General features: G+C 40.8%; 1 protein-coding gene and 1 long non-coding RNA gene across 5 annotated transcripts; one reads left to right on the plus strand and one right to left on the minus strand.

Moving 5' to 3' along the window:
- Positions 1-1132: 1132 nt before the first annotated feature.
- On the minus strand, positions 1133-4370 carry LOC127781223 (uncharacterized). 3 transcript variants are annotated; one of them, XR_008018946.1, is made up of 5 exons: positions 3676-4370; positions 3431-3590; positions 3097-3159; positions 2637-2752; positions 1133-2558 (listed from the first exon to the last, which is right to left on the minus strand). It is a non-coding gene; the product is annotated as an uncharacterized LOC127781223 (long non-coding RNA). The 3 variants fall into 3 exon arrangements; XR_008018945.1 differs by having other exon boundaries at positions 1133-1366; positions 3676-4369; XR_008018944.1 differs by having other exon boundaries at positions 1133-1366; positions 2628-2752; positions 3676-4368.
- Positions 4371-7598: 3228 nt separating this feature from the next.
- LOC127782356 (probable sucrose-phosphate synthase 4) lies at positions 7599-20262 on the plus strand. Of its 2 annotated transcripts, none has more exons than XM_052309528.1 (14): positions 7599-8056; positions 8171-8260; positions 9818-10062; positions 11964-12027; positions 12202-12900; positions 12995-13108; positions 13219-13350; positions 13526-13702; positions 14017-14070; positions 14162-14224; positions 14328-15239; positions 15340-15467; positions 16612-16910; positions 19957-20262. In XM_052309528.1, exons 1-13 carry the CDS (start codon positions 7817-7819, stop codon positions 16892-16894), a joined length of 3201 nt encoding a protein of 1066 aa, XP_052165488.1. In that variant the 5' UTR covers positions 7599-7816; the 3' UTR covers positions 16895-16910; positions 19957-20262. The 2 variants fall into 2 exon arrangements, with proteins under 2 accessions (XP_052165488.1, XP_052165487.1); XM_052309527.1 differs by having other exon boundaries at positions 7600-8056; positions 16612-16914.
- The last annotated feature ends 2757 nt before the right edge of the window (positions 20263-23019 follow it).

Consider the following 23019-nt stretch of genomic DNA (forward strand, 5'->3'; position numbering starts at 1 on the left):
GGAGAAGGAGAGAATGAGAGAAGGTGCGCTGGCGGAGGAGATAGACTGAGAGAAAGAGAGAAAGGATAAGAGCGAGCGGAAGAAACGAGGCACGTGGTGGGTGGAGGAAACGAGGCGCGCGGGTCCCACCGCTTTCTCGACGGACGCAAATGTAAAAATCACAGTGTGACTTTCAGGCCATATCCACCGTCTGTCTCATCTGACGGAGGATATTTCCCGCATGTGGTTCCTGCCTTCCTGGCCTCATTATTATTTGCTTGCTGATTCTAATCGAGGATTAATGAATCTAATTAAACAATAACTAGTAATCATAGACGTGCAATGCACGTTTTCCATGTCACATCTAACATCAACCTTACATTTTATGGTCTCCATACATATGCAGGATATTCATTTTCATTTAGTGATGAAATAAAGTTATCCAGCTTCATTTTATTTCCATTCTAGGTCGAAATGAAAAAGAAAAATACAACATATTATTGCATTCAACTAATAATACAACTAACAGTAAATAAATCGCTAAAACAAAGAAGAAATTAAACCTCATTTTATTTCCATACAAAATGAAGATTAAAAAGATATTCACTCATTACAACCAAAACACAAGTGCACATGGAATTCTAATGCGGCGATGAAATTAAAAAAAAAAACACCCTCTAAGGCATATTACTTTTTTCAGCGAAACCAAGGACAAATCAATTCATTCTGTGTAGAGAGACAAAAAAAATTGTATGGATACATGCAACCAATAAGTAATAAGATGGTTGCCCAGGTTCTAGGACATTTAAGTCTTAGATGTATGAAGAATACAAATATTCCCATCCTATTTGAAAAAAAAAAATCAGAAAACGAAATATGGATGGAGGGAGTACGACCTTACAACCGAGTGAAATTTGAATGAGACTAATGAGTTTCGAAACTAATGAGAATATAAAATTATAAATCAATGATTATTTCATATGACTCCAAACAAAAGTTCATCAAGATCACTTTAAATTGATCAAATGCTTTGAATTCTTTAGTTTGAACTGAATGCTTCTTGAACTTGAACGCCAATTCATATAAATGGGACCCATGTCAAACATCAATTTGAAAAATCCATAATTAAGGAACTTACTTAGATATCAACAAATGCTTCTTGAACTTGAACGCCAATTCATATAAATGGGACCCATGTCAAACATCAATTTGAAAAATCCATAATTAAGGAACTTACTTAGATATCTACAAATATTATAACTTACAAAGGTTGAAAATAGTTAGGAACAGGAAAAATTGAAATATATAGCAACCACATGCTTCAGACCTATTTAGCAAAACAATATGCTCTAGCATATTCCACTTTGAATGTCCTGCTTCACTTGGGCTGCAGAGAAGTGAAAAAAGTATATTAAAAACTATTAAAAGGTGGTTTGACCATAATTAAACAAATCAAAAGGCTAAGGCATGGATCAACATTAATCCGTTCATTTGAGTTTAGCTTCAGTGGTGTTTTCCAAAGCTTATAGTTACCATATCAGCCTACATTAAACATAATCATATACCAAGTCCCACCCCTACTATGTTTAAATTTCAAGTAGGGAACAATGCAATGTTCGACAGTGCCACTAAATTAAGTGAAGTGATACCTTCAAATAAATTAGTTCCCGACTGCAACAAACAAACTCAGCCTAAGTGTGTTCTCAAGCCAACACAAAGCACCAACCATAATATAAAATTCTAAGAATAATAAATACAATAGTTAAATCCATAAAAGAAAAGAAACATCAAGCTTGATTAATAGCAACCACGGACACACTACCCAGAAACTGTATCAAAACAAAGAAAAATACAGCTTCATACATACTACAGTAATACAATATCATAAGTTTTTTGCAACTAATTAAAACATCAAGATATAAAATCACTCTGACCTTGACAAGAGCTGCATGCTTGTCAAATAGTTAAAGCTTCTGTTGTCTAAAAAAATGTTTGTCAAACAGTATAATCACGACTAACCACTCTCATCATTCTAATCACCCATCACTCTAATCATTCGTGGATGAAATTTACATTTGTGGAATTTAATTTCTGAATTTAAAATTTTCTTCATACAAAATATTTTAGTTCCAGTCTATCAAGATATGGCTACTTCTAAAGATTTGATTCCCATTTGCTCCTATAATTTTCGGATATAGAATAATTCTAGTTATATATGATTGTCAGGGTTATGGATACCACATACCTAATAGTAATTGACTAAATATCGGCAGGACCCACCACATATTATACGGAAACTACCTTCGGATATAGGAGGAGTTCCGCATAAGGAAGGATGAATAGAGTTCTACATACTATGCAAATATATCCTAGTACCAATGATCCCCATTCTATGCAAATACCGGAATCGCGACATCAAACATCGACAATGATGAAACCTAAACCTGACTAAATAAGTAGAGCATGTTTATCCTGGAAGGACCCATGTGATATTTGTGAAAAAAATATTGACTTGCATTTAATTGTAGCATCCTGCATGCATGTGAAGGGAATATTTCACCATCATCCACAGTTGCAGCCTACATTGAAGAATGGGAAGTGCTAACCAAAAAGGAAAAAATGTTTCTCAAACGATGGGAAATTTTTACCGGTTGCACCTCATAACGTTGGTGTATATATTCACCATTTGGCATTAGATGCATTTGACCATTGCCAACAGGGACTCCTTGCATGCTACCGTTTGGTTCACCTATGGATGGTGTCAACTCACTGTCTGCAAGCAGTAAAAATAAAACTTGAGAAAATTTCAGAATGATTCTTTTTATGAAAATATGAAATTATTCCCTTAAGGTTGTGGGTTTGAGAACAACTGGGGCACATCACTGCAGCTAATTTCTTTGGACAGCATATGAATTCTTACAAGTTACAAAGACAATTACTTTGTAGCATTGCCAGCTAGTCGTGCATTTCATATAAAATATGACATCATCTCATACGAATTAAAAAATTATAGAAATGTCAAAGTTGAACAACGCTAAAATGAAAATGTTTAGTTGAACTAAGGATGGCAAGAGAGCACTTATATAATACTCATATGTAATGCAATATAGTGGTGACCTTTGTTGGTTGATTCACATTTGAATGTCAGGATATCATCGCCATCCATGTTTGCTCACCCATCTGCACCAACAACAGAAAATACCAATCATGTGTCCATAAGAAAAACACAAAGATCATCACCCATTACAGAGGGACGCAGATTGGAAAAAAAGCAAGCAAAGAATATATATTCAGAAATGCACATATAAACTGTTCTAAATTATAACTACCTGATATCCTCCCCTCTTCTGTAAATTGCTCCTAATTCTTACTGTATGCAGGTTAATATCGATTTGGAATTTCTAATCCCTAGGGGAAAAATTAAGGGAAAGATTTGGAAGATGAGAATCACCTTGATTTATGCATATTTAAGTTTGGTTCAATCATGCCTATTGCTGCTTGCCAGCTCCTTGCCCTCTTTGGTGAATTCCTTCTTGTTCAGAGCAAGATGCATTAGGCGCGCCAGGACTGTGTCAGTAGTTTCCACCATGGCCAGCTGTTGGCGATGACAACTGCGAGCAACATCATGGCACATTCATTTGCAGTAGATTTGCAATCAAAATTGGCACTAACCCAAGAGATCGCTAGGGTAAATACCTAGGGTTGGAGAACGTCTCTGGTGATCAACAAGGCTCAAGGCTGTCCGCCAAATGGGACGCGGAGAGGCACGCAACAGCGACCACACGGTGGAGTGTGCTGAAGCCTGCAGCCCTGGCGGTGAGGGACCCAGGCAACGGCAACAATAATCAAGCAGGCTGCGGACTCACGGTGGAAGGGCTCGGGGTTGGCAGCCTTGGTGGTGAAGTGACCAGATCCGCTTGGCCTTGGCAGTGGAGTGGCCCATAGTGGCGTCCTCGACGACGGTAGTGCTCAGGGGGCATCGAGAGCCAGTGAGGCCGCAGCCGTGCGAGATTGGGCAGCACGGCCGTCCGGCATTGGGCGCGGAAGTCAGCTGCTTGTGCATCGAGCGGAGACCACGGTTGAGGACTGAGCACAGGGGTGTCGATGGTGGAGTTGATGCGTGTCGAATCAGCGGCGGCGGCTAGGGACGACCTTGGCTCCGTCAGTGGCAGCGGTGGTGGATGGGAGGAGGACGCGGCGGACATGCCGGTGGTGGGTGGGAGGAGGACGTGGCGGCGATGGGGAGGAGGAGGACGCGAAGGTGGTGGGAGGAGGTGATGCAGCGGTTGTGGGTGGGGAGGAGTAGGACGCGGCGGCGGTGGCGGGTCAGGGAGTGGCAGGAAGGGGGATCGAGAGCTGAGTCTTCGCACGATGAAAGGGAACCCCGGCGAAAATCACGGTGGAGATAGGATAGAGTTGCTGTGGGTAGGGTGAAATCGCGGTGGACGGTAGGGATCAGAGCGATGTGGATGGACGGTAGGGATCATAGCGATGCGGAGGGATCACAGTGATGCGGATGGACGGTAGGGATTGATCCGGGTGATTTGACATGTAGGATTGGAGAGGTACAACTGTTCTTTTTTATATTAGTGTGTGTATATATATATATATAAAGTCAGACGATTCGCGTCCTTTCTCGGCTGATGAGCGTTTATTTAAAAAAAACACTCATAACTTACTATATATATCGGTATCTTATAAAAGATTTTCCAGTTTTTATTAAGAACCAGTATATATAGATATTTATATGGTTGGTTTTTGAGTTTATAAATATATTTATATTTGTATTTTTAATATAAATATAGATGTCGGATTTTAAAAAATCATGATCTACTACTCCTAGAAAAACAAAACTCAATGGACTTTTTATTTTTGAACCATTTTAATGCACGAGGAGTTTTTTATGTCTCAGCAAGAAGAGAAACAAATCTACCATCTGAATAGCCGATACATATAACAACATAACAAACGATATGCATAATCTGCACACCATTTTGTACACCTATCGAAAAAGCATTGATCGATAACCCATAAAATGTTTGAGGCGATTTTTCCACTCGTGCATGCATCCGTGAATCTCATCGACTAGGTGTGAACGGAGAAAACATGTGCAATCAGAATCTATAAAATGCAATGGATGCATGGTTCTAAGTGGGTTGATGGTCCGGTTAATGATAGGAAATGTTAAATAATATAGCTAGGGGTACTTGGCCCTGTTTTTCCTAGACTAATATAATTTGTGAGCACACTTTTAAACACCTTGATCGGATACGATCCATTTGAATGGTTGTACTCTAGCTTTACAATTAAATCAGACTAACCATTAGAGAACCCTCTTAAGCATAGCATATACTCCTATAAATAGGATATTTATATATGTTGATCAGTATGTTATATAGGAGTATAAATAGAATATGAAAATTCTAATTTATATTAATGAAACAGAGGCATCCGTTTAGGATTAATGAATCAGATTTCATATGTGGGCTAAAAACGTTTTTTCAATTCCTAACTAATTTCAGTTGTTTTTTCATTTACATTATTAGTTTTAGCACTATTTGATCCACTAAAATTTTTTTATTGTAACTTATAATTTTCTCTATATTAGATTATTTATAGCTAAATTTAAAAATGGGATTAAATTACATAACTTTATTATCGTTCCGGACAAAGTTATTTATTTGTAGTTGGAAAAAGTACGAATTACCCCCTGAAGTATTGGGTGAGTATGAATTACCCCCCTAAACCTGAAAACCAGTCATTTTTCACCCTCAACTATCGATACCGGATAACCCCCCCCCCCCCCCGAGCAGTTTTGTAATCGGTTTTTGTCTACGTGGCAGTCCAGTCAGCAAGTTTTTTATTAAATAAAGGATAGGGCCCACCTGTCATGACATAATATTCTCTCTCTCTTTCCCTCTCACCCCCTCTCTCTCTCCCGTTAGATGCCAGCGGCTGCGGCTCGCGCGCCAGCGGCAGAGCGGCGGGGCAAAGCAGCGGTGGCAGAGTGGGCGGAGCGGCGGCGGCCGAAGCATGCCGGCAATAGCGGGGCGAGCAGAGAGGAAGGAGGTGAGGAGGCCAGGGAGCGGGCTGAGGAGGGAGGAGACCGGCGAGGAAGCGTGGAGGCCGAAAGAGTCGTCGGAGTCATCCCCCAGCCGTCGCCGTCGTCGTTCGAGCTGCTCCCGCCGGAGTACGATGAGTCCAGGCTCCCCTCCGCTGTCCCCTCCTCCTGCCGCCTCGAGCTCCGGTGGGCGCGGTGGGGTGTGCGCGCCGACCTCCCGACGGCCCGAGAGAGAGGTATGAGAGGAGGGCACTTCGTCGCCCTCGCCACTTCGCCGCCCTCCGCTGCGACAGGGGGGCACGAGCGACGTCCGGCCCGCCGGCCACCGCCGCCTCTCCACCACGCCCGCCGCCTGCCCTGGCCCCACCACTCCCTGCCGCGCCCGCTGCCCGTCCGCGTGACACTACCGCCGTGACAGGGGGGCACGGGCGGCCGCCTCTCCACCACGCCCGCCGCCTGCCCCGGCCCCACCACTCCCTGCCGCGCTCGCCGCCGCGCTCGGCGCCCGTCCGCGCGCCGCTGCCGCTGTGATAGGGGGGCAGGGGCGCTGTCACGCCCGCCGCCCACCGGCCGCCACTCCACCACGCCTGCCGCCTGCCTCGGCCCCACCACTCCCCGCCGCGCTCGCGGCCCCGCTCACCGCCCGTCCGCGCGCCGCCGCCGCCGCGACAGGAGGGCACGGGTGCCGTCACGCCCGCCGGCCACCGGCCACCTCTCCACCACGTCCGCTGCGCCCCAACCCACCCGCCGCTTGCCCCGGCCCCACCACTCCCTGCAACGCCCGTCGCCGCGCTCGCCGCCCGTCCGCGTGCCGCTACCGTCGCGCACTGCCCGTTGACGCACGCCTGAGAGAGAGAAGGGGGAGGGGGAAGACTGAAGAGAGGTAATGACAGGTGGGCCCTTGTGTGTGTGTTTTTTTTTGCTGATTGGATTTCCACGTCGACGCTACGTGTATGCCACGTAGGAGCAAAACCGCTTAGTATTGAGTCGGGGGGGGTAATTCAGCCGGTATCAATAGTTTGAGGTGTAATGTATCCGGTTTTATGGTTCGGGGGGTAATTCGTACTGTCACAATAGTTCGGGGGTAAAACGTAATTTTTCTTTTGTAGTTCAATATTGTTGTTTATATGTTTATACTTTCTTCATCATTTATGCCCAACTATAGAATATCATTTAGGATTTTAATTTATGCCAATGAATATTATTTAGCACTCGTTGCAACGTACGGATATTATGCTAGTAAACTTAAAAAAGATAAACTATATGGAGAAAAAAAAAAGAAGAAAGTAGTGGGAAAAAATCGATCGCCCCATGCGAGCGCTAATTAGCGATCTCGAAAAGAAGCGCACACACATATGCCACGCATTGACGCATGGCACGGGACATTGACAACTGATGCCGTCCCGGAGACCGGGCGCGTCGATACAGCTAATACCCGACCGCAACGTGGCGCGCTGACGCTAAAAAAAGGTTGCGTGAAAACGGGAACGCATTTGCTTTCACAGTGGCGCTACGCTACTGTACGCGCAATCCCGTTCCCTTCCTATTGATAAAATAGGAAGGAATCGTCATCTTCATTAGCGTCCTCAGTAGTACTCCCCACCATCACCGCAGCACAGCAAGAGGCGTAGTTGCGCCAGCCATTCCCCCTTCCATTATTCATCCTCCACCTCAGTACAACTCCGGAATTCTCCATCCAAATCTCAACCATTCCACCTCGCGTAGTCGCGCCGCATCTCGCATCGGGGAGGGGGGAGGGAGGGGAGCAGGCGATCGATGGCGGGGAACGACTGGATCAACAGCTACCTGGAGGCGATCCTCGACGCGGGCGGGGCCGCGGGGGAGATCTCCGCCGCGGCGGGGGGAGGTGGAGATGGAGCGGCGGCCACCGGGGAGAAGCGGGACAAGTCGTCGCTGATGCTCCGGGAGCGGGGCCGGTTCAGCCCCGCGCGCTACTTCGTCGAGGAGGTCATCTCCGGGTTCGACGAGACCGACCTCTACAAGACCTGGGTCCGCGTAAGCGCGTCTCGCCTCTCTCACTCTCCGTGCACCCGTCGTCGCTGCCCTTGTTTTCGCTGATCTGCCCCAAAGTTTTCGCTAATCTCGCTTACTCTGCTTTTGTCTGTTTAGACGGCGGCGATGAGGAGCCCGCAGGAGAGGAACACGCGGCTGGAGAACATGTCGTGGAGGATCTGGAACCTTGCCAGAAAGAAGAAGCAGGTATATGCATGTTCCGGTGAATCGACAGATGAGCCACTTCTCTTATTATCTACTCCCTCGTCCCAAAAAAACAAACCCTGGTTGTCCTGGGTTTCCCTTCTCTTATATGAAATTTTTTTATAATTAGTATTTTTATTATTGTTAAATGATAAAACATGATTAATACTTTATACGTGACTTGTCTTTTTAATTTTTTTCATAATTTTTTCAAATAAGACGGACGGTCAAACGTTGGACATGGAAACTCAGGGTTTGTCTTTTTTTGGGACGGAGGGAGTAAATATTTTGCCCAGCATACTGCGCCTTTAATAAACATTTCTACGACAGTTACATTGTATAGTGACGCTGGTTTGACTGGGGGGAGTGTCAACTCTCTGCACCCTGGCCTTGGCATGGAGATTGTGTTAACTGCCGTTGGTAAAATACTGCTAGTTGTGGCCTTATGGGTTGTTACCATGTTAGCCTTTGTTGCATGCAGGGAATACTTCATGCTACTTGTGCTGCATTTGACTTGACTCTTCTGGTGGTGTTGTAGATTACCATGATAGTATCGTGGGTATCCACATTTTGTCTCAAGTGCCTGCTAGCTGTGTGTTATTATTTTTTTTTTTGCTGATTCTAGTATTTGCTAGAAAATCTGTCTTTTGGTGTATCTGGAGGAATTTCTCTCGTGCCAGAGAACACGTACATATCCCTGCTTGAGGAGGTACACTGTACAAGTGTGTATGTACAAGAGTGGAACTCCATTGTGTATCTTGGCGTTCAGGTTGAACGAAGTTGCTTTAGCTGCATTGATTGTTTATATATTATATACATCAAATAAAAACAGATTAGTTGTGAATGAAACTATATGCATGTTCTTGCCTTTCTCTAATTTATACAGTGCAGTTTTCATCCAAATAGATGGTTTCATGTCACTGCTTAAACTAGGGTACTACCTGCTGATGAGTAGGATTATAGTTGTCATGTAGTTAACTAATGTTTTTCTTTCTAGGTTTTCTAATGCAATTCATGATGCTTAAACCCATCACGTGCGACAATGTTATGTTATGAGAATGCTTTAGTGAACAGCTTGAACTGGTAATTTTTGCAGAATAATATTATCAACAAAGTTTTGAAAAAATATTAAATTAATTATTGTGCCTAGTTTTGACACCTACAATACTTTGATGGTTGAAATTCACCAGCACACATGCAAATGCAAAATTCCTTTGGAAAGGATGGACTATTTGTTACTGACATTGTTCTAAAAATTGTGCATCTAGATCACTCTATCAGATCTGTTACTGATAAAATTGCTATTTCCAACCGTCTCCATTATTCCACACTGAACTGACTAGACCTGTGTCTGAAACCATATTTCATCAAATTTCCGGACAAATCTAAAGTGACTTGACCTAATGGTGTACTTGAGTTTTGAGCAAAGAAGATAATTTCAAAAACGTTATTATTGTTCTTTATTCTCCAGCTGTAAATGTTAAGTGTTTCTGTTACATTAAAACTTGATAAAATTCCAGCATTTTGTTTCATTACCGAGTTTTAATTTGCTTAATACAGATTGAAGGTGAAGAAGCCTCCCGTTTAGCTAAACAACGTCTTGAGCGTGAGAAGGCTCGTAGATATGCTGCTGCCGATATGTCTGAAGACCTATCTGAGGGTGAAAAGGGAGAAAACATTAATGAATCATCATCTACTCATGACGAGAGCACAAGGGGGAGAATGCCTAGGATAGGTTCAACAGATGCTATTGAGGCATGGGCAAGTCAGCACAAGGATAAAAAGCTATACATTGTTCTGATAAGGTATGGTGCTAATTGTTCTGCTCTTGAGATGATATTGATCTTGGTCTATTTGTTCTCTTTTATATTCAAGGGCGTATCGTGCTTTGGTGCATGGAATAGATATAGAATCTGTCCATCAGTCAATTGGTTAGTGTTTGTATATTTTGTTATATGTGACCATGGACGTTTTAGCTTTATATTGTTCTTTTGCTAAGCTTTGTTTTTATTGTTCATTCATAGTTAATAGCTTAGTGCCTGTATTTATCCATTTCATCTGTGACCCCTCTTATATTTGGTGCTTTAGCTATCAATTTTGTCATGAGAAAATTCCTTTCTCATACTCTTAAGTAGTAATTATTATTCCGTAGAATGGTAATTATTTAGGCAGGATATTTTTCCTGCACTCTTACCTATAATGTCATAGGCCCAGATTTATAACTTAGTTTCAATGTATGCATGCGTATAGTTTCGTCCTTACTGTACCTAAAATGATAACAACTCACTTTCTAAGAAACATATGGAACCCCTAAAATGATAACAACTCACTTTCTAAGAAACATATGGAACCAACTGGTATGCATGGGCCATATGGGTCACTGTTTCCAAAATCCAAATTGTTCAAATTGGCTCTAGTGTTCCACCCAACCCTTTCCAAAAGTTGTAGTACTTGGCAGCACAAACATGGTAAATGGCTAGAACTGGCCCATCAGTACGCATTTGCATGCATCTTTTCATATTTTGAAGAGCACAGGTATATGCAAGACATGGTCGCTAAGGCTTGATCATGCTACATGTATTTAATACAGGATCAGTGCCTTTTTAGTTGAATTAATGCTGCTTTCACACTTTTCTGTAAAGAATTAGTAAACAAGTTTTACTATTCAAATATATTACCATTTCTTTTTCTGAAATAGGTTTTGTCCTTTGCGTGAATGAGTGGATCAAGATCCACACTCACGCATGCACAATACTGATAATAATGGAATTCCTTTAAGCCTCATGAATCTTGTGAATTATACTTCCGTCCCTGCTTGCATTGCTTGCCCTTTTTTTTTTGTTTATGTATTTCATGAGGCCTCATAACTACTTCAATCATCCTTCCTTTTCTGCCCTTTTATATTGCTATTCTCAAACAGTTTGCATGTTCCAGAGTAGACTGGTAGCATGTGATTATAATGCTTTAGTTTAGTATCTTGTGGAGTCATGGTTTGAGAAATGTTTGATTACCTCTACTACTTAAAAAGTGGAGTTTGTGTTGTGATTGTGTGGTCTATGCATAACATTGAAAATCTATCTTGGATGGATCTATGTTGGTACATGTGTCATCCATAGTCCATAGGATGGCCAATGGCCAGTTGATGTGGTTTGAATTATGTTTGCAGTTTTGAAGGCATGAACATAATTGCTTTTCCCCATCTCTGTGTTTATAATTTGTTTTATATTTATTTGAGATCAGTAGCAACATATATGGTGTTTTTATTTGAGATGCAGTTGCTGCATATTGGCTCTGTGCTTGCACTCGTATTACATAGTAGTCTGAGGAAGCTTAATGCTAATCTATTTGTTCTGTTGCCTGTTGTCCTAGGATGCAATGTGAGTCTAACATTTTAAAATTTTGACCTGTGTACATAAAAGCCTTTCAATTTGTCACATGGAAATGGTATTGATAAAAAGTAAGAAAAAATTGGTTCTCTATCATTGAGAGTTCACGTTTTTAGATTTATAGCTCATGTCTTGGAGGATTTATCATTGTCCAACGTGAAAAATAAAAACAAATGCAGTAAGTATTGTTTTTGTGATGTTGCTAGACTTTATAGCTATACCTCAGAAACCAGTTGATTTTTTATGTGCTTTTTCATGTGGACATTATTTGCATAAAAGCTTTTCTCCCTTTCTTTAATCATTGCTATTTTTTTTTGCAGCATTCATGGTCTTATACGTGGTGAAAATATGGAGCTTGGGCGTGATTCAGACACTGGTGGTCAGGTGCTTAAATGCGTCTCCTGTTTTTCATGTCAATGCTTTTGTGTCATCTTGATATTTGTGCCTGATTTTGTTATACCTGCTTGACATGATTGTTATTTTGTCTGCTGGTTACCTTCAGGTTGGAGTATATTCCAACAATGTTTGAGTTTTACTAATTAGTTGATTAACGTGCAGGTCAAATATGTTGTAGAACTTGCTCGGGCATTAGGTTCAACACCTGGAGTATATAGGGTTGATCTTCTGACAAGGCAGATTTCTGCACCTGATGTTGATTGGAGTTATGGGGAACCTACAGAGATGCTGAGTCCAAGAAATTCAGAGAATTTTGGGCATGATATGGGTGAAAGCAGTGGTGCTTATATTGTGAGGATACCTTTTGGACCAAGAGATAAATATATCCCCAAAGAGCATCTCTGGCCCCACATCCAGGAATTTGTTGACGGTGCACTTGTCCATATCATGCAGATGTCCAAGGTTCTTGGAGAACAAGTTGGCAGTGGACAGCTAGTATGGCCTGTTGTTATCCATGGACACTATGCCGATGCAGGTGACTCTGCTGCTTTGCTATCTGGGGCACTCAATGTCCCAATGATATTCACAGGTCATTCTCTTGGCAGAGACAAGTTGGAGCAACTTTTGAAGCAAGGGCGTCAAACCAGGGATGAAATAAATACAATATACAAGATAATGCGTCGAATTGAGGCTGAGGAACTTTGTCTTGATGCATCTGAAATCATAATTACAAGCACTAGACAAGAGATAGAACAACAATGGGGATTATATGATGGTTTTGATTTAACCATGGCAAGGAAACTTAGAGCAAGAATAAAGCGTGGTGTGAGCTGCTACGGTCGCTACATGCCTCGTATGATTGTAAGTACATCTGCATCAACTCTTTTCAGTTTGAATGCAGTTCATTGCTTTAACAATAACATTTCTGATGTTTATTGTTTTATTAAATTATTAGGCAGTTCCTCCTGGCATGGAGTTTAGCCATATAGTGCCTCATGATGTTGATCAGGATGGTGAAGAAGCTAATGAAGATGGTTCAGGTTCAACAGATCCACCTATTTGGGCTGATGTGCGTGGTTCCTTTATATTCTACAATAGGATATCTAGGAATAACTTTGGTGATGTGCCACATGAGATCCTTGCTATATTTACTCGCTATCTTGTTTGAAATATTTTCAGATAATGCGATTCTTCTCCAACCCTCGCAAGCCCATGATTCTAGCTCTTGCTCGTCCAGATCCTAAGAAGAACATCACTACACTGGTCAAGGCATTTGGTGAACATCGTGAATTGAGAAATTTAGCAAACCTTGTGCGTGAGCTTGTCTAATGTGGTTTGCCTAGTTGCCCTCATTCTTATTTTTCTCATTATCTAGTGGTCTAGTTAGTAATGAAGCTTCTATGTCCTTTCTAGGTGATCATTCTTTTTGTAGTATTTTTTATACTCTCTAGATGATGCTTGTTCTCTTCATTTATTTTTTCTGCAGACACTTATCATGGGTAACCGTGATGTTATTGATGAAATGTCAAGCACAAATTCAGCTGTTTTGACATCAATACTCAAGTTAATTGACAAGTATGATCTATATGGCCAAGTGGCATACCCCAAGCACCATAAGCAATCTGAAGTTCCAGATATTTATCGTTTAGCGGCAAGAACAAAGGTAGTCAAATATTATATCTTCATATGTTGAAATGTTTCATATGGTTTCTGCAATAAGTATTCTAGTGGACTCTTGACATGTGGTTCTTGAGATTAGTTGTATGGTGATCCAGATAAGTGTTGACAATAGGATTTATGATGAGCCATATGCATTGATAGTTACATAATTGTCATTTTGGATATTTGCTTCCTTTTACCTATCCCAGTTTTACTTTCAGCAAGGAACTGATTATGCTGCTTCTATGCTTCTTTATGCCAGCCTCAATCACATCTTCATGTTTGAACTAATTATTGTTTGAATCTTATCAATTTCAGGGGGTGTTTATCAATTGTGCTTTTATCGAGCCATTTGGACTAACCTTGATTGAGGTTATGTACTGCTGTGGGATTTCCTGTTGTTGCTCAACTTTATATGTGAATTAATATGCTTATGCAATCTTAACATCTTGTTGGTTGGCAGGCTGCTGCTTATGGTCTACCAATGGTTGCTACTCGAAATGGTGGGCCCGTTGATATACATCGGGTACTGTGGCCCAATCCTTATTATACATTTTTGCTGAAACTAAATGCTCCAGTTGTTGGTGTCATACATATTTCTCTTATTCTGATCATGTTTGTTTGTTCAGGTTCTTGACAATGGTATTCTCGTTGATCCCCACAATCAAAATGAAATAGCTGAGGCACTTTATAAGCTTGTTTCTGATAAGCAGTTGTGGGCACAGTGCCGCCAAAATGGTCTGAAAAATATTCATCAATTTTCTTGGCCTGAACATTGCAAAAACTATTTGTCACGGGTTGGTACACTCAAGCCACGACATCCTCGATGGCAAAAGAGTGATGATGCTACTGAAGTTTCCGAAGCTGACTCACCTGGAGATTCCTTGAGGGATGTTCATGATATATCTCTTAACTTGAAGCTTTCCTTGGACAGTGAGAAATCAAGCACAAAGGAAAATAGTGTAAGAAGAAACCTTGAGGATGCTGTACAAAAGTTGTCAAGAGGTGTTAGTGCCAACAGAAAGACAGAGTCTGTTGAGAATATGGAGGCTACCACAGGCAATAAATGGCCATCTTTGCGAAGAAGGAAACACATTGTAGTCATTGCTATAGATTCTGTGCAAGATGCTAACCTGGTTGAGATTATCAAAAATATTTTTGTGGCTTCAAGCAATGAGAGATTATCTGGTTCTGTTGGTTTTGTTTTGTCAACATCCCGAGCAATATCAGAGGTACATTCTTTGCTAACATCTGGGGGCATAGAAGCTACTGATTTTGATGCCTTCATATGCAACAGTGGTAGCGATCTTTGCTATCCATCCTCAAATTCTGAAGACATGCTTAGCCCTGCAGAGCTCCCATTTATGATTGATCTTGATTATCACACTCAAATTGAGTACCGTTGGGGTGGAGAAGGTTTAAGGAAGACACTAATTCGTTGGGCAGCAGAAAAAAGCGAGGGTGGTCAAGTGGTACTTGTAGAAGATGAAGAATGTTCATCCACTTATTGTATTTCATTTAGAGTGAAGAATGCTGAGGCTGTATGTTTCTTTTCGTCCTGTTAGCCACTTCTCATAGCCTTCTGATTTTCTCGGACATTTTGTAAGTTACCTGATGTTTTATGATTTTCATGTGTTTCAGGTACCTCCTGTGAAAGAGCTTAGGAAGACAATGAGAATTCAAGCACTGCGCTGTCATGTTTTGTACAGTCATGATGGTAGCAAGTTGAATGTTATTCCTGTTTTAGCATCACGATCGCAGGCTCTAAGGTCGACTTTCTTTGTTCAACTGCTCTTCCATTTTTTCTCCTCATGTTGCCATGTTCCTCATTGGAGCAAAATATTATACTCAGTTTTCCACTAAATAAAGTTTACATATAATTTTCATTCCGCAAAGTAAACAAGTAAAGACTTAGATAACATATATTTTTTATTGCTATATTTGGTCATATATACTCCCATCAATATTTATTTTTGTGAGTGTTAACATCATATACTCAGTTTTCAATTCTAAAGTTTGATCACTGTCTTTCCTGATAATAAATCCATAAAAATTAAATGTATAACTACATGAACGTATTTTTATGAAAATGTACTAATCATTTTTTTCATGTATAAAATCTAACCTTTTTGCATATAGTAGCAAGTTAAGATTTTGAGGATTAGCCTAAAGAGCGAAAATTAATCTTAGTGGAAATCTGTCACAAACAATATTTTGTTTGTTCTTGTAAGAGCATGTATTGTAGTCCCGTCTGAACATGCAAGCCATTATTGACTTTTCATGGTCCCCAATCAAAGACTTTGACAAAAGTTCTGAATTGTGCTTTACCAGTAAAAATAATAGGATTTTGCTAGACAATTTTAGTACTATTTGTTCTCATATACTCCCTCCGTTTCAGGTTATAAGACATTTTGACTTTGGTCAAAGTTAAACTGCTTTAAGTTTGACCACGTTTATAGAAAAAAGTAGTAACATTTTCAACCCAAGACAAATTTATTTTGAAAATATATTCAATTATTGATTTGATGAAACTAATTTAGTATTATAAATATTACTATATTTGTCTATAAACTTAGTCAAACTTGAAACAGTTTGACTTTGACTGAAACGGAGGGAGTAGTCAATTTATATGGTCGAGATACATAAATGATTGAAGTTTTAGGATCGTGAGTGCACAATTTCCAGGGTTACCATAGGAACTAACAGGGGATTCATATAAACAAAACAGAAGTTGGAATTGCAAAAAAATAGTTGTCTTGTAGTGTCGCCATAAAGTCTGAATATGTCTTTGAGAGCAATCGACCTCTCATATTTCAGCATGAAACTTATGCAGTATCATCTATCAACTTTGTTTTCAGCCTTTTCAGCTTCCCTATACTACGGATGTGACAATCTATGTTTGCTCTCTTGTAGGTATTTGTATATAAGATGGAGGGTAGAGCTGTCAAATATGACAGTGGTTGTTGGTGAAAGTGGTGATACTGATTATGAAGGACTATTAGGAGGCGTGCACAAGACCATTATTCTCAAAGGCTCATTTAATGCTGTTCCTAACCAAGTCCATGCTGCCAGAAGTTATTCATTACAGGATGTCATATCCTTTGACAAACCAGGAATTACTTCAATCGAGGGATATGGTCCAGATAACCTTAAGTCAGCTCTACAACAATTTGGTATACTGAAAGACAATGTTTAACTTTGAGAGGAATCAAGTAGGTATGCACACACACTACTATACTAATCTTGAACATCGTTTCACTATTTTGATTACTCAACTGAAGTAGCTTTTGAATTTCTGTAGACTTAAATTTCAAATTCTTCCTTGGTTGGTTGATCTAAATTGCCATTGCCTAGAAATTTCTCAACCGTAAACTTCTTAAATTTGCGATGTCCATCAATTAGAAATCTTGCAGTACCTTGTACTCCATCGGAGTACTTCATCACCATCTATAACTCTATATTAAATATATCTGTTAATTTTCAAGGGTTACTATGTGTGATTTGAGTGTACCAACCAGTTTAAACTGTAAGGGAAGGCGTGGTTACGCTTCAACAGTCTCAGACATATATGAGGCTGGGACTTTATCTAGAAATGGTACCAATATTTTTTTTTGTTATTGTGTGAATACACCCTATTATTTTTTGTACACCAATTATTTAAACAAAAACTAAGTTAGGAAAGTGGGCTATTTACTTGTACTCCAACAATGGACCATTTTGTTTTGTCATAGTGAGATTTACTCTTTCTATTCACAAATAGATCACATCCTAGAATGCATGTGGTCAGCTTCAATTCAATAATATATGCAAAAGTACTAGGATTTTATATGTCAAAAATATCAATTGTAGATTTTGTTATAAAAAAACCTTACATACATTACATTCTTACAATATTTTTATGTAGATATGATTTGAAAAAACAATGATCACATATAATATTTTTATTAGACTTAAAACCTTAGTTATCAATTATTACTCCCTCCGGTAAAGATAACTCGATGTTTCGACAGCCAAAACCTATCAAACTCAAGCCATTTTCTTTGTCCAAAGCATCAAATAATACCATCTGGAGGTAGTAACAATGAAGCTACTGATCCTCTGTCATGGGCGTTAGGCCAGGAGGTCAAGGCCCACGACCAGGGAAGAAAATTACACAAGACCCAAGTCCTTTACCAAGTCAAAAGGACTTCGTTACTAGCGTGGCACGTGTTATGTGGGAATCTCAACGCAATGAGTCTCTCTCCCAACACTTCTCTCTCTCTCGTTGAACCCCTTCCATTCTCAAACTATTCGGCGAGGAGTCGAATCGAGCTGTGGGTGCAGTGGGCGAGCAGCGTCGAGATTGCCTCATAGCGCTAGGCGAGCAGCATTCAGCTCACTAGCTCAGCCCCTACCACAACCACCACCACCTCAGGCTGGCATAGCGCGAGCTCTCATGTGACTGCTTTATCTTTGCAGGATAGTTGGGTACTGTTTTTTTTCTTGCTTTATTAATTTTTTTTGAGAAAATTGATCAATCCTTCAACAGTTACCTGCATGATGAAAATATGATTATAATTTCGTTAGCTTTTAAATTAATGGAGCCAATGGACTCTGCTGCTAGCCACCGTGCCCACGGCAGTTTAGTTGGAGCTCTAAGACGTTGCCTGGAGAGCGGCTTGCTAGCCATGTCTGTCATGACGGGCCTGACTTTGATGCTGCTCCTAGACTTGTGGCCCCTGCAGCCGGAGACGTGGAAATCGACTTTGGGTGTGACCTGGAGTCCTGGACACCTCACCAAAATCACAAAAGATGGTTTAGACACGGGAGATGGAAGAGAAGGGATGGGAAAGATAGGGTGTTGCTTTGAGATTCACACATAACGTATCATGCAAGCAGCGTAGTCTTTCGGACTGGATAAAGGACTTAGGTCCTGTGCAATTTTCTTCCCATGACCAGCCGAATACCTGCCCAGGTAGACGCTACCTGTGCGACCCCACGTAGTGTCGATTCAATTAGTGTATCTTTGTTAGGCGATAAGATTAGGTGGAGTCCTTAAGTCAATTGTAATCAAGGAATGAATCAAAATATACTCAGGCAACCTTTAGGCAAAATATGAATCTCTTGAGTTCTTCTCGCCAACCTTTAGTCTTCACTCATCCCAACCAAGCTCGGGTGTGTGGGTTTCCTACCAACCTTTACTCAGGACTCTTTATCCTCTCCTTAATATAATGATACACAGATCTCCTGTGTGTTCAAGGCAAAAAAAAAGCCAACGTCGTCTGGCTATCTTACCAGCGGTGTTTATCCCCCAATAAAACCTTGCCTATAACACCCATTATAGTGTTGTGGATGCCACAATTTGACGAAACTACTAATGTTGGCTTATTTGCATCATCTAAGATCTCGACACCCATGTATCACCTTAAGTTTAACGAAGCAAACAAATTAAGTATTTACAAGTTTTCATGCCTAAATAGCCCAACAAGATGTGAGGTCATCAGACACATCAGATGCTGGACAGAAAGGGTAGGATTGTGACGAGAGGGAGCTGGGCTATTTGTTTGCCGAGGCTGCATTGTGAGGAGTGCTCAGCGCGACTGAGCAGATTGCTTGGTACAGTAAAGAGGTCTCGGCGCTTTTAGTTCGGGGTTTGATTGATAGGAAGTTATGCTCTCAAATATACAGCTCTGCTTTTATTTTGTCACCTTCTGTTGTGTTGTCAATTATTATGCTTTTGAAATTTGAAAATCTAATTAGCTAGCACTTCTCAACTGAATGTCATCCAACTAGAACTGATTTATTTTATTTCATTTTATTTATCTAGTTATGGTAGTGCATGTTCTACATTTGTTGTTGATAGAACAAATAGTCCAACTGCAGTGGACACTGTTTATGATTTTGAACACAGTGCTGTCCGATGTGTTACATCCAGTTCTAGATTCGTTTTTTATGAGAGTAATTGATATTTATTTATGATCTATACGCCTATACCTAGTTAAACATGTATCTACTTCACCTACCTAAAATGGACCGTACTAATCTTAACTTTTTAAAATAACTTAATCTTACATGTATCTCTATCTCAGAGCAATATAACTTGAACTACAAACTTACTGGGTCTTAGCCTGCGGAACTCCTAAAATTCCTCCGCCATCCTTTGATGCAAGAGGATTTAATTTGGTTTAGTAGTTGTCTTTTGAAACAAAAAATGGGCCGTCACACAACGCTGAAACGGTTAATAATACTATTTGTTTGACTTATTCTAATTTTTTGCAGTTTCGAGTAGCATTTATTCTACGTGATCGAGATTGAGAAACGAGCAGTAGGGCTCCCTCTCTGCGGTTCTATATCATCTCACACGGCACCAATAAGCTTTGCACCCTGGTGAACATTGGGCTATCGTTCTATGGCCCTTGCTGCACAACCAGAGATGGGGGATACAGACTTGCTTCTGTTTATCCAATGTAAAACTGATGATGATGAGTTCTCTAACTGTATAGTATATCGCAATAAGGCCGGTGCTTACAGAAGGCACTGTGTGCGTAACATTGTTTTGTTGCTCAATCGGAATATTTTGAAGTATTGCTTGGGTCCGGTCGTCCGGAGACTCCGGATATGTTCACCTGTTTGAGGTTTCACCGTTTTGGTTGGTTCGTCTCAGCTCTCCTTCAGACTACTGTAAGTTCCCGACAAATGTTCACTGATATAAAAACCAAATACACAACCCTCCTAGGCCAAGCGGTTCATGCCTTCATGGTTTCTGTGAATCATATGACGCAGATATCCTCATCCCATTGCAAGATATATTTTTTTTAGTGAAAATTAACAAACTAGAAAAACCAAATTGAAAAACTATACCCTACAAAACACGTATTCTTTAGATCCCGTTGCAATGCATTCCAAGGGCATAGCCACATCGCACTATATTCAAATATTAGTATTCTACGATAACAAACAATGCGGGGATTTAGTTTTTTGTTTTGTTAACTAAATCTATGATAGCTGAACGGTCAATGCGGTTGCCTTTTTTTTTTTGGCCTTTTTTTTTCTGTCTTGAAAACTCATGTACTACCTCCGTTTCATATTATAAGACTTTCTAGCATTGTCCACATTCATATAGATGTCAATAAATCTAGACACATATACATGTTTAGATTCATTGACATATATATAAATATGAACAATGCTAAACAATCTTATAATATGAGACGGAGGAAGTATTTATCTATGCTTTCTATATAAGTGAGACCACAAACAGGCACTACGTCTAGTGACATCATCAAAATAGTTTTAACTGTTGGATCGACAAGTTTTTCAGGATTAACTGTTAGATAAAAGTCCCCTCCACTTCTTCACCAATTAAACAACGTCATTAATCACCACCCTATCTAAATGCTATATATTTAATCAGGTACTCAATTGGACAATAATACAACCAAGATATCATATCATATTTACTATTCCCAACCATCATTCAATCAATTTTATATACATATACTAATAGAAATATATGTATATACAAGAAAATAGATATGTTCTATTTTCTTGAGAATTGCTTAGTAATTTCCGCAGGAATCACTTAGTTCAATATATAGTATTGAGTGATTTAGACCTCTCTCAAAGAGAGATTCAGTTGCTCTTAGTAGAACAAGCAGGTAGAAGTATAACACAACTTGCAAAAGATTCTTGAAATATGCAGATAAGGACTCCAAAAGAAAACAGAAAAGCAATCTAGTCCTCGTTTCGCTTCTTCTCCTGATTCAGTGACCTAGACAATGAAGCCGACAACGGCTACGGCGAAAACGAGGTCGACTGCAAAAGATTGCATCGAGCCGCAATACAGGCCTTGCAAAATCGGATGTTGAAGTGAACTCTATGAATATGAGAACTTTCGGTCGAACCTTGGAGATGCCTCGTCGGAGACAAGGGCATCTATCAGGGTTATGGATAACACATGCCCAATAGTAATCGACTAAGCTCGGCAGGGTCCACCATATACCAAGTCTTATATGGAACCGCATCTCGTATATAGAAGGAGTTTCCGATAAGGAAGGACAAATAGAGTTCAAGTTGGAAACGACCAGGACTACTTGGATCGTATCCATATTTTTCTCTCTAGTTCTACTTGTCTATGGGTATAAATACAAGACCCCCTAGGAGGAGAGGGGACACACAAGCTAGAACAAACCAATACGCCGCCAAACATCGACATCAGAATTAGCCTAGACAGACCCAATTTGGTGCATGCGGAGGCCGACAAGGGGATCTAGCGCTACCTCTAATCTCGACGAGTTCGTACTTGAGGAGGAAGACTACCCTGTCGTCGACTATGTGTTGGTGATCCATGCTGCCAAGTCAACGACAGCTAGATAGGTTATCCCAATTATTGTACTTGTATGATTCGGATGAACAAAGAGCAACACCGGCTTCGGCCAATAGGAGTAGGGTTGTTACCTTCTTGTGAAGGGGCCCAAACCTGTATAAAAATCCTTGTCTATGTCTCTTTTACCTCAATCTCACATATACCCTGGTACCAACGACTCCCATACCATGCAAATACCATAGTCGTGACCTAAAATGTCGACAGTGGTGCGTCAGGTAGGGGAATTTTGGTGCTCCAAGGTTTTGATGAGATGGGTTCAAGAGATGGGTTCAAGAGATGGATTCTCTGACAACAAACTAGTCGACGACTTCGGTTGCCTTCAGGTGATCGAGAGATGCCTACTCCTGGTTTTCGACCAGTCGGTTGTAGTGATTTCTCTCCACCTATTAGTTCTCTTCAGGTGATTGAGAGATGCCTCCTCCTAGTTTTCGACCAGTCGGTTGTAGCGATTTCTTGCCACCTATCAGTTCTCTTCAGGTGATTGAGAGATGCCTACTCCTGGTTTTCGACCAGTCGGTTGTAGCGATTTCTCGCCACCTATCAGTTGTCTATAGGTGATCGAGAGATTCCTACTCCTGGTTGTCGACTAGTCGGTCATAGCAATCTCCCGCCACCTATCACTCAACTTCTATTAGTCTAGACGACGACTACAACTGGTCTTTCGACCAGTGACGTAGCGGTTCTCGCACCTCAACTCCTAGTGGTCGAGGTATGATTACAGCTGGTCTTCGATCAGCGGTGTAGCGATTCTCCCACTACCTCTATGATTTGTTGAATACAACTACACACTCGGTCTTCGCCTTGTGTGGTAGTGACCTCATCAACCCATTTGCATCAAATTCTATAAGTGTTTGTATGTGCAATATTTTTCCGTTGATCCCCTTTTCTTATATCGCCCTATCTTGAAGTCGTCCTATCATTCCTTTACGCTATTCTAAATGCATATTAACTAAGCC

This window comes from Oryza glaberrima, chromosome 8, assembly GCF_000147395.1.
Source record: "Oryza glaberrima chromosome 8, OglaRS2, whole genome shotgun sequence".
Taxonomy (NCBI): domain Eukaryota; kingdom Viridiplantae; phylum Streptophyta; class Magnoliopsida; order Poales; family Poaceae; genus Oryza; species Oryza glaberrima.

Excerpts from the sequence above, each read along its gene's own strand:
- LOC127782356 (XM_052309528.1), top strand. The coding sequence starts at position 7,817 with ATGGCGGGGAACGACTGGATCAACAGCTACCTGGAGGCGATCCTCGAC. Across the intron at positions 13,109-13,218 it reads ATCCACCTATTTGGGCTGAT|ATAATGCGATTCTTCTCCAA; the intron begins GTGCGTGGTTCC and ends AAATATTTTCAG. Across the intron at positions 13,351-13,525 it reads TGAGAAATTTAGCAAACCTT|ACACTTATCATGGGTAACCG; the intron begins GTGCGTGAGCTT and ends TTTTTTCTGCAG.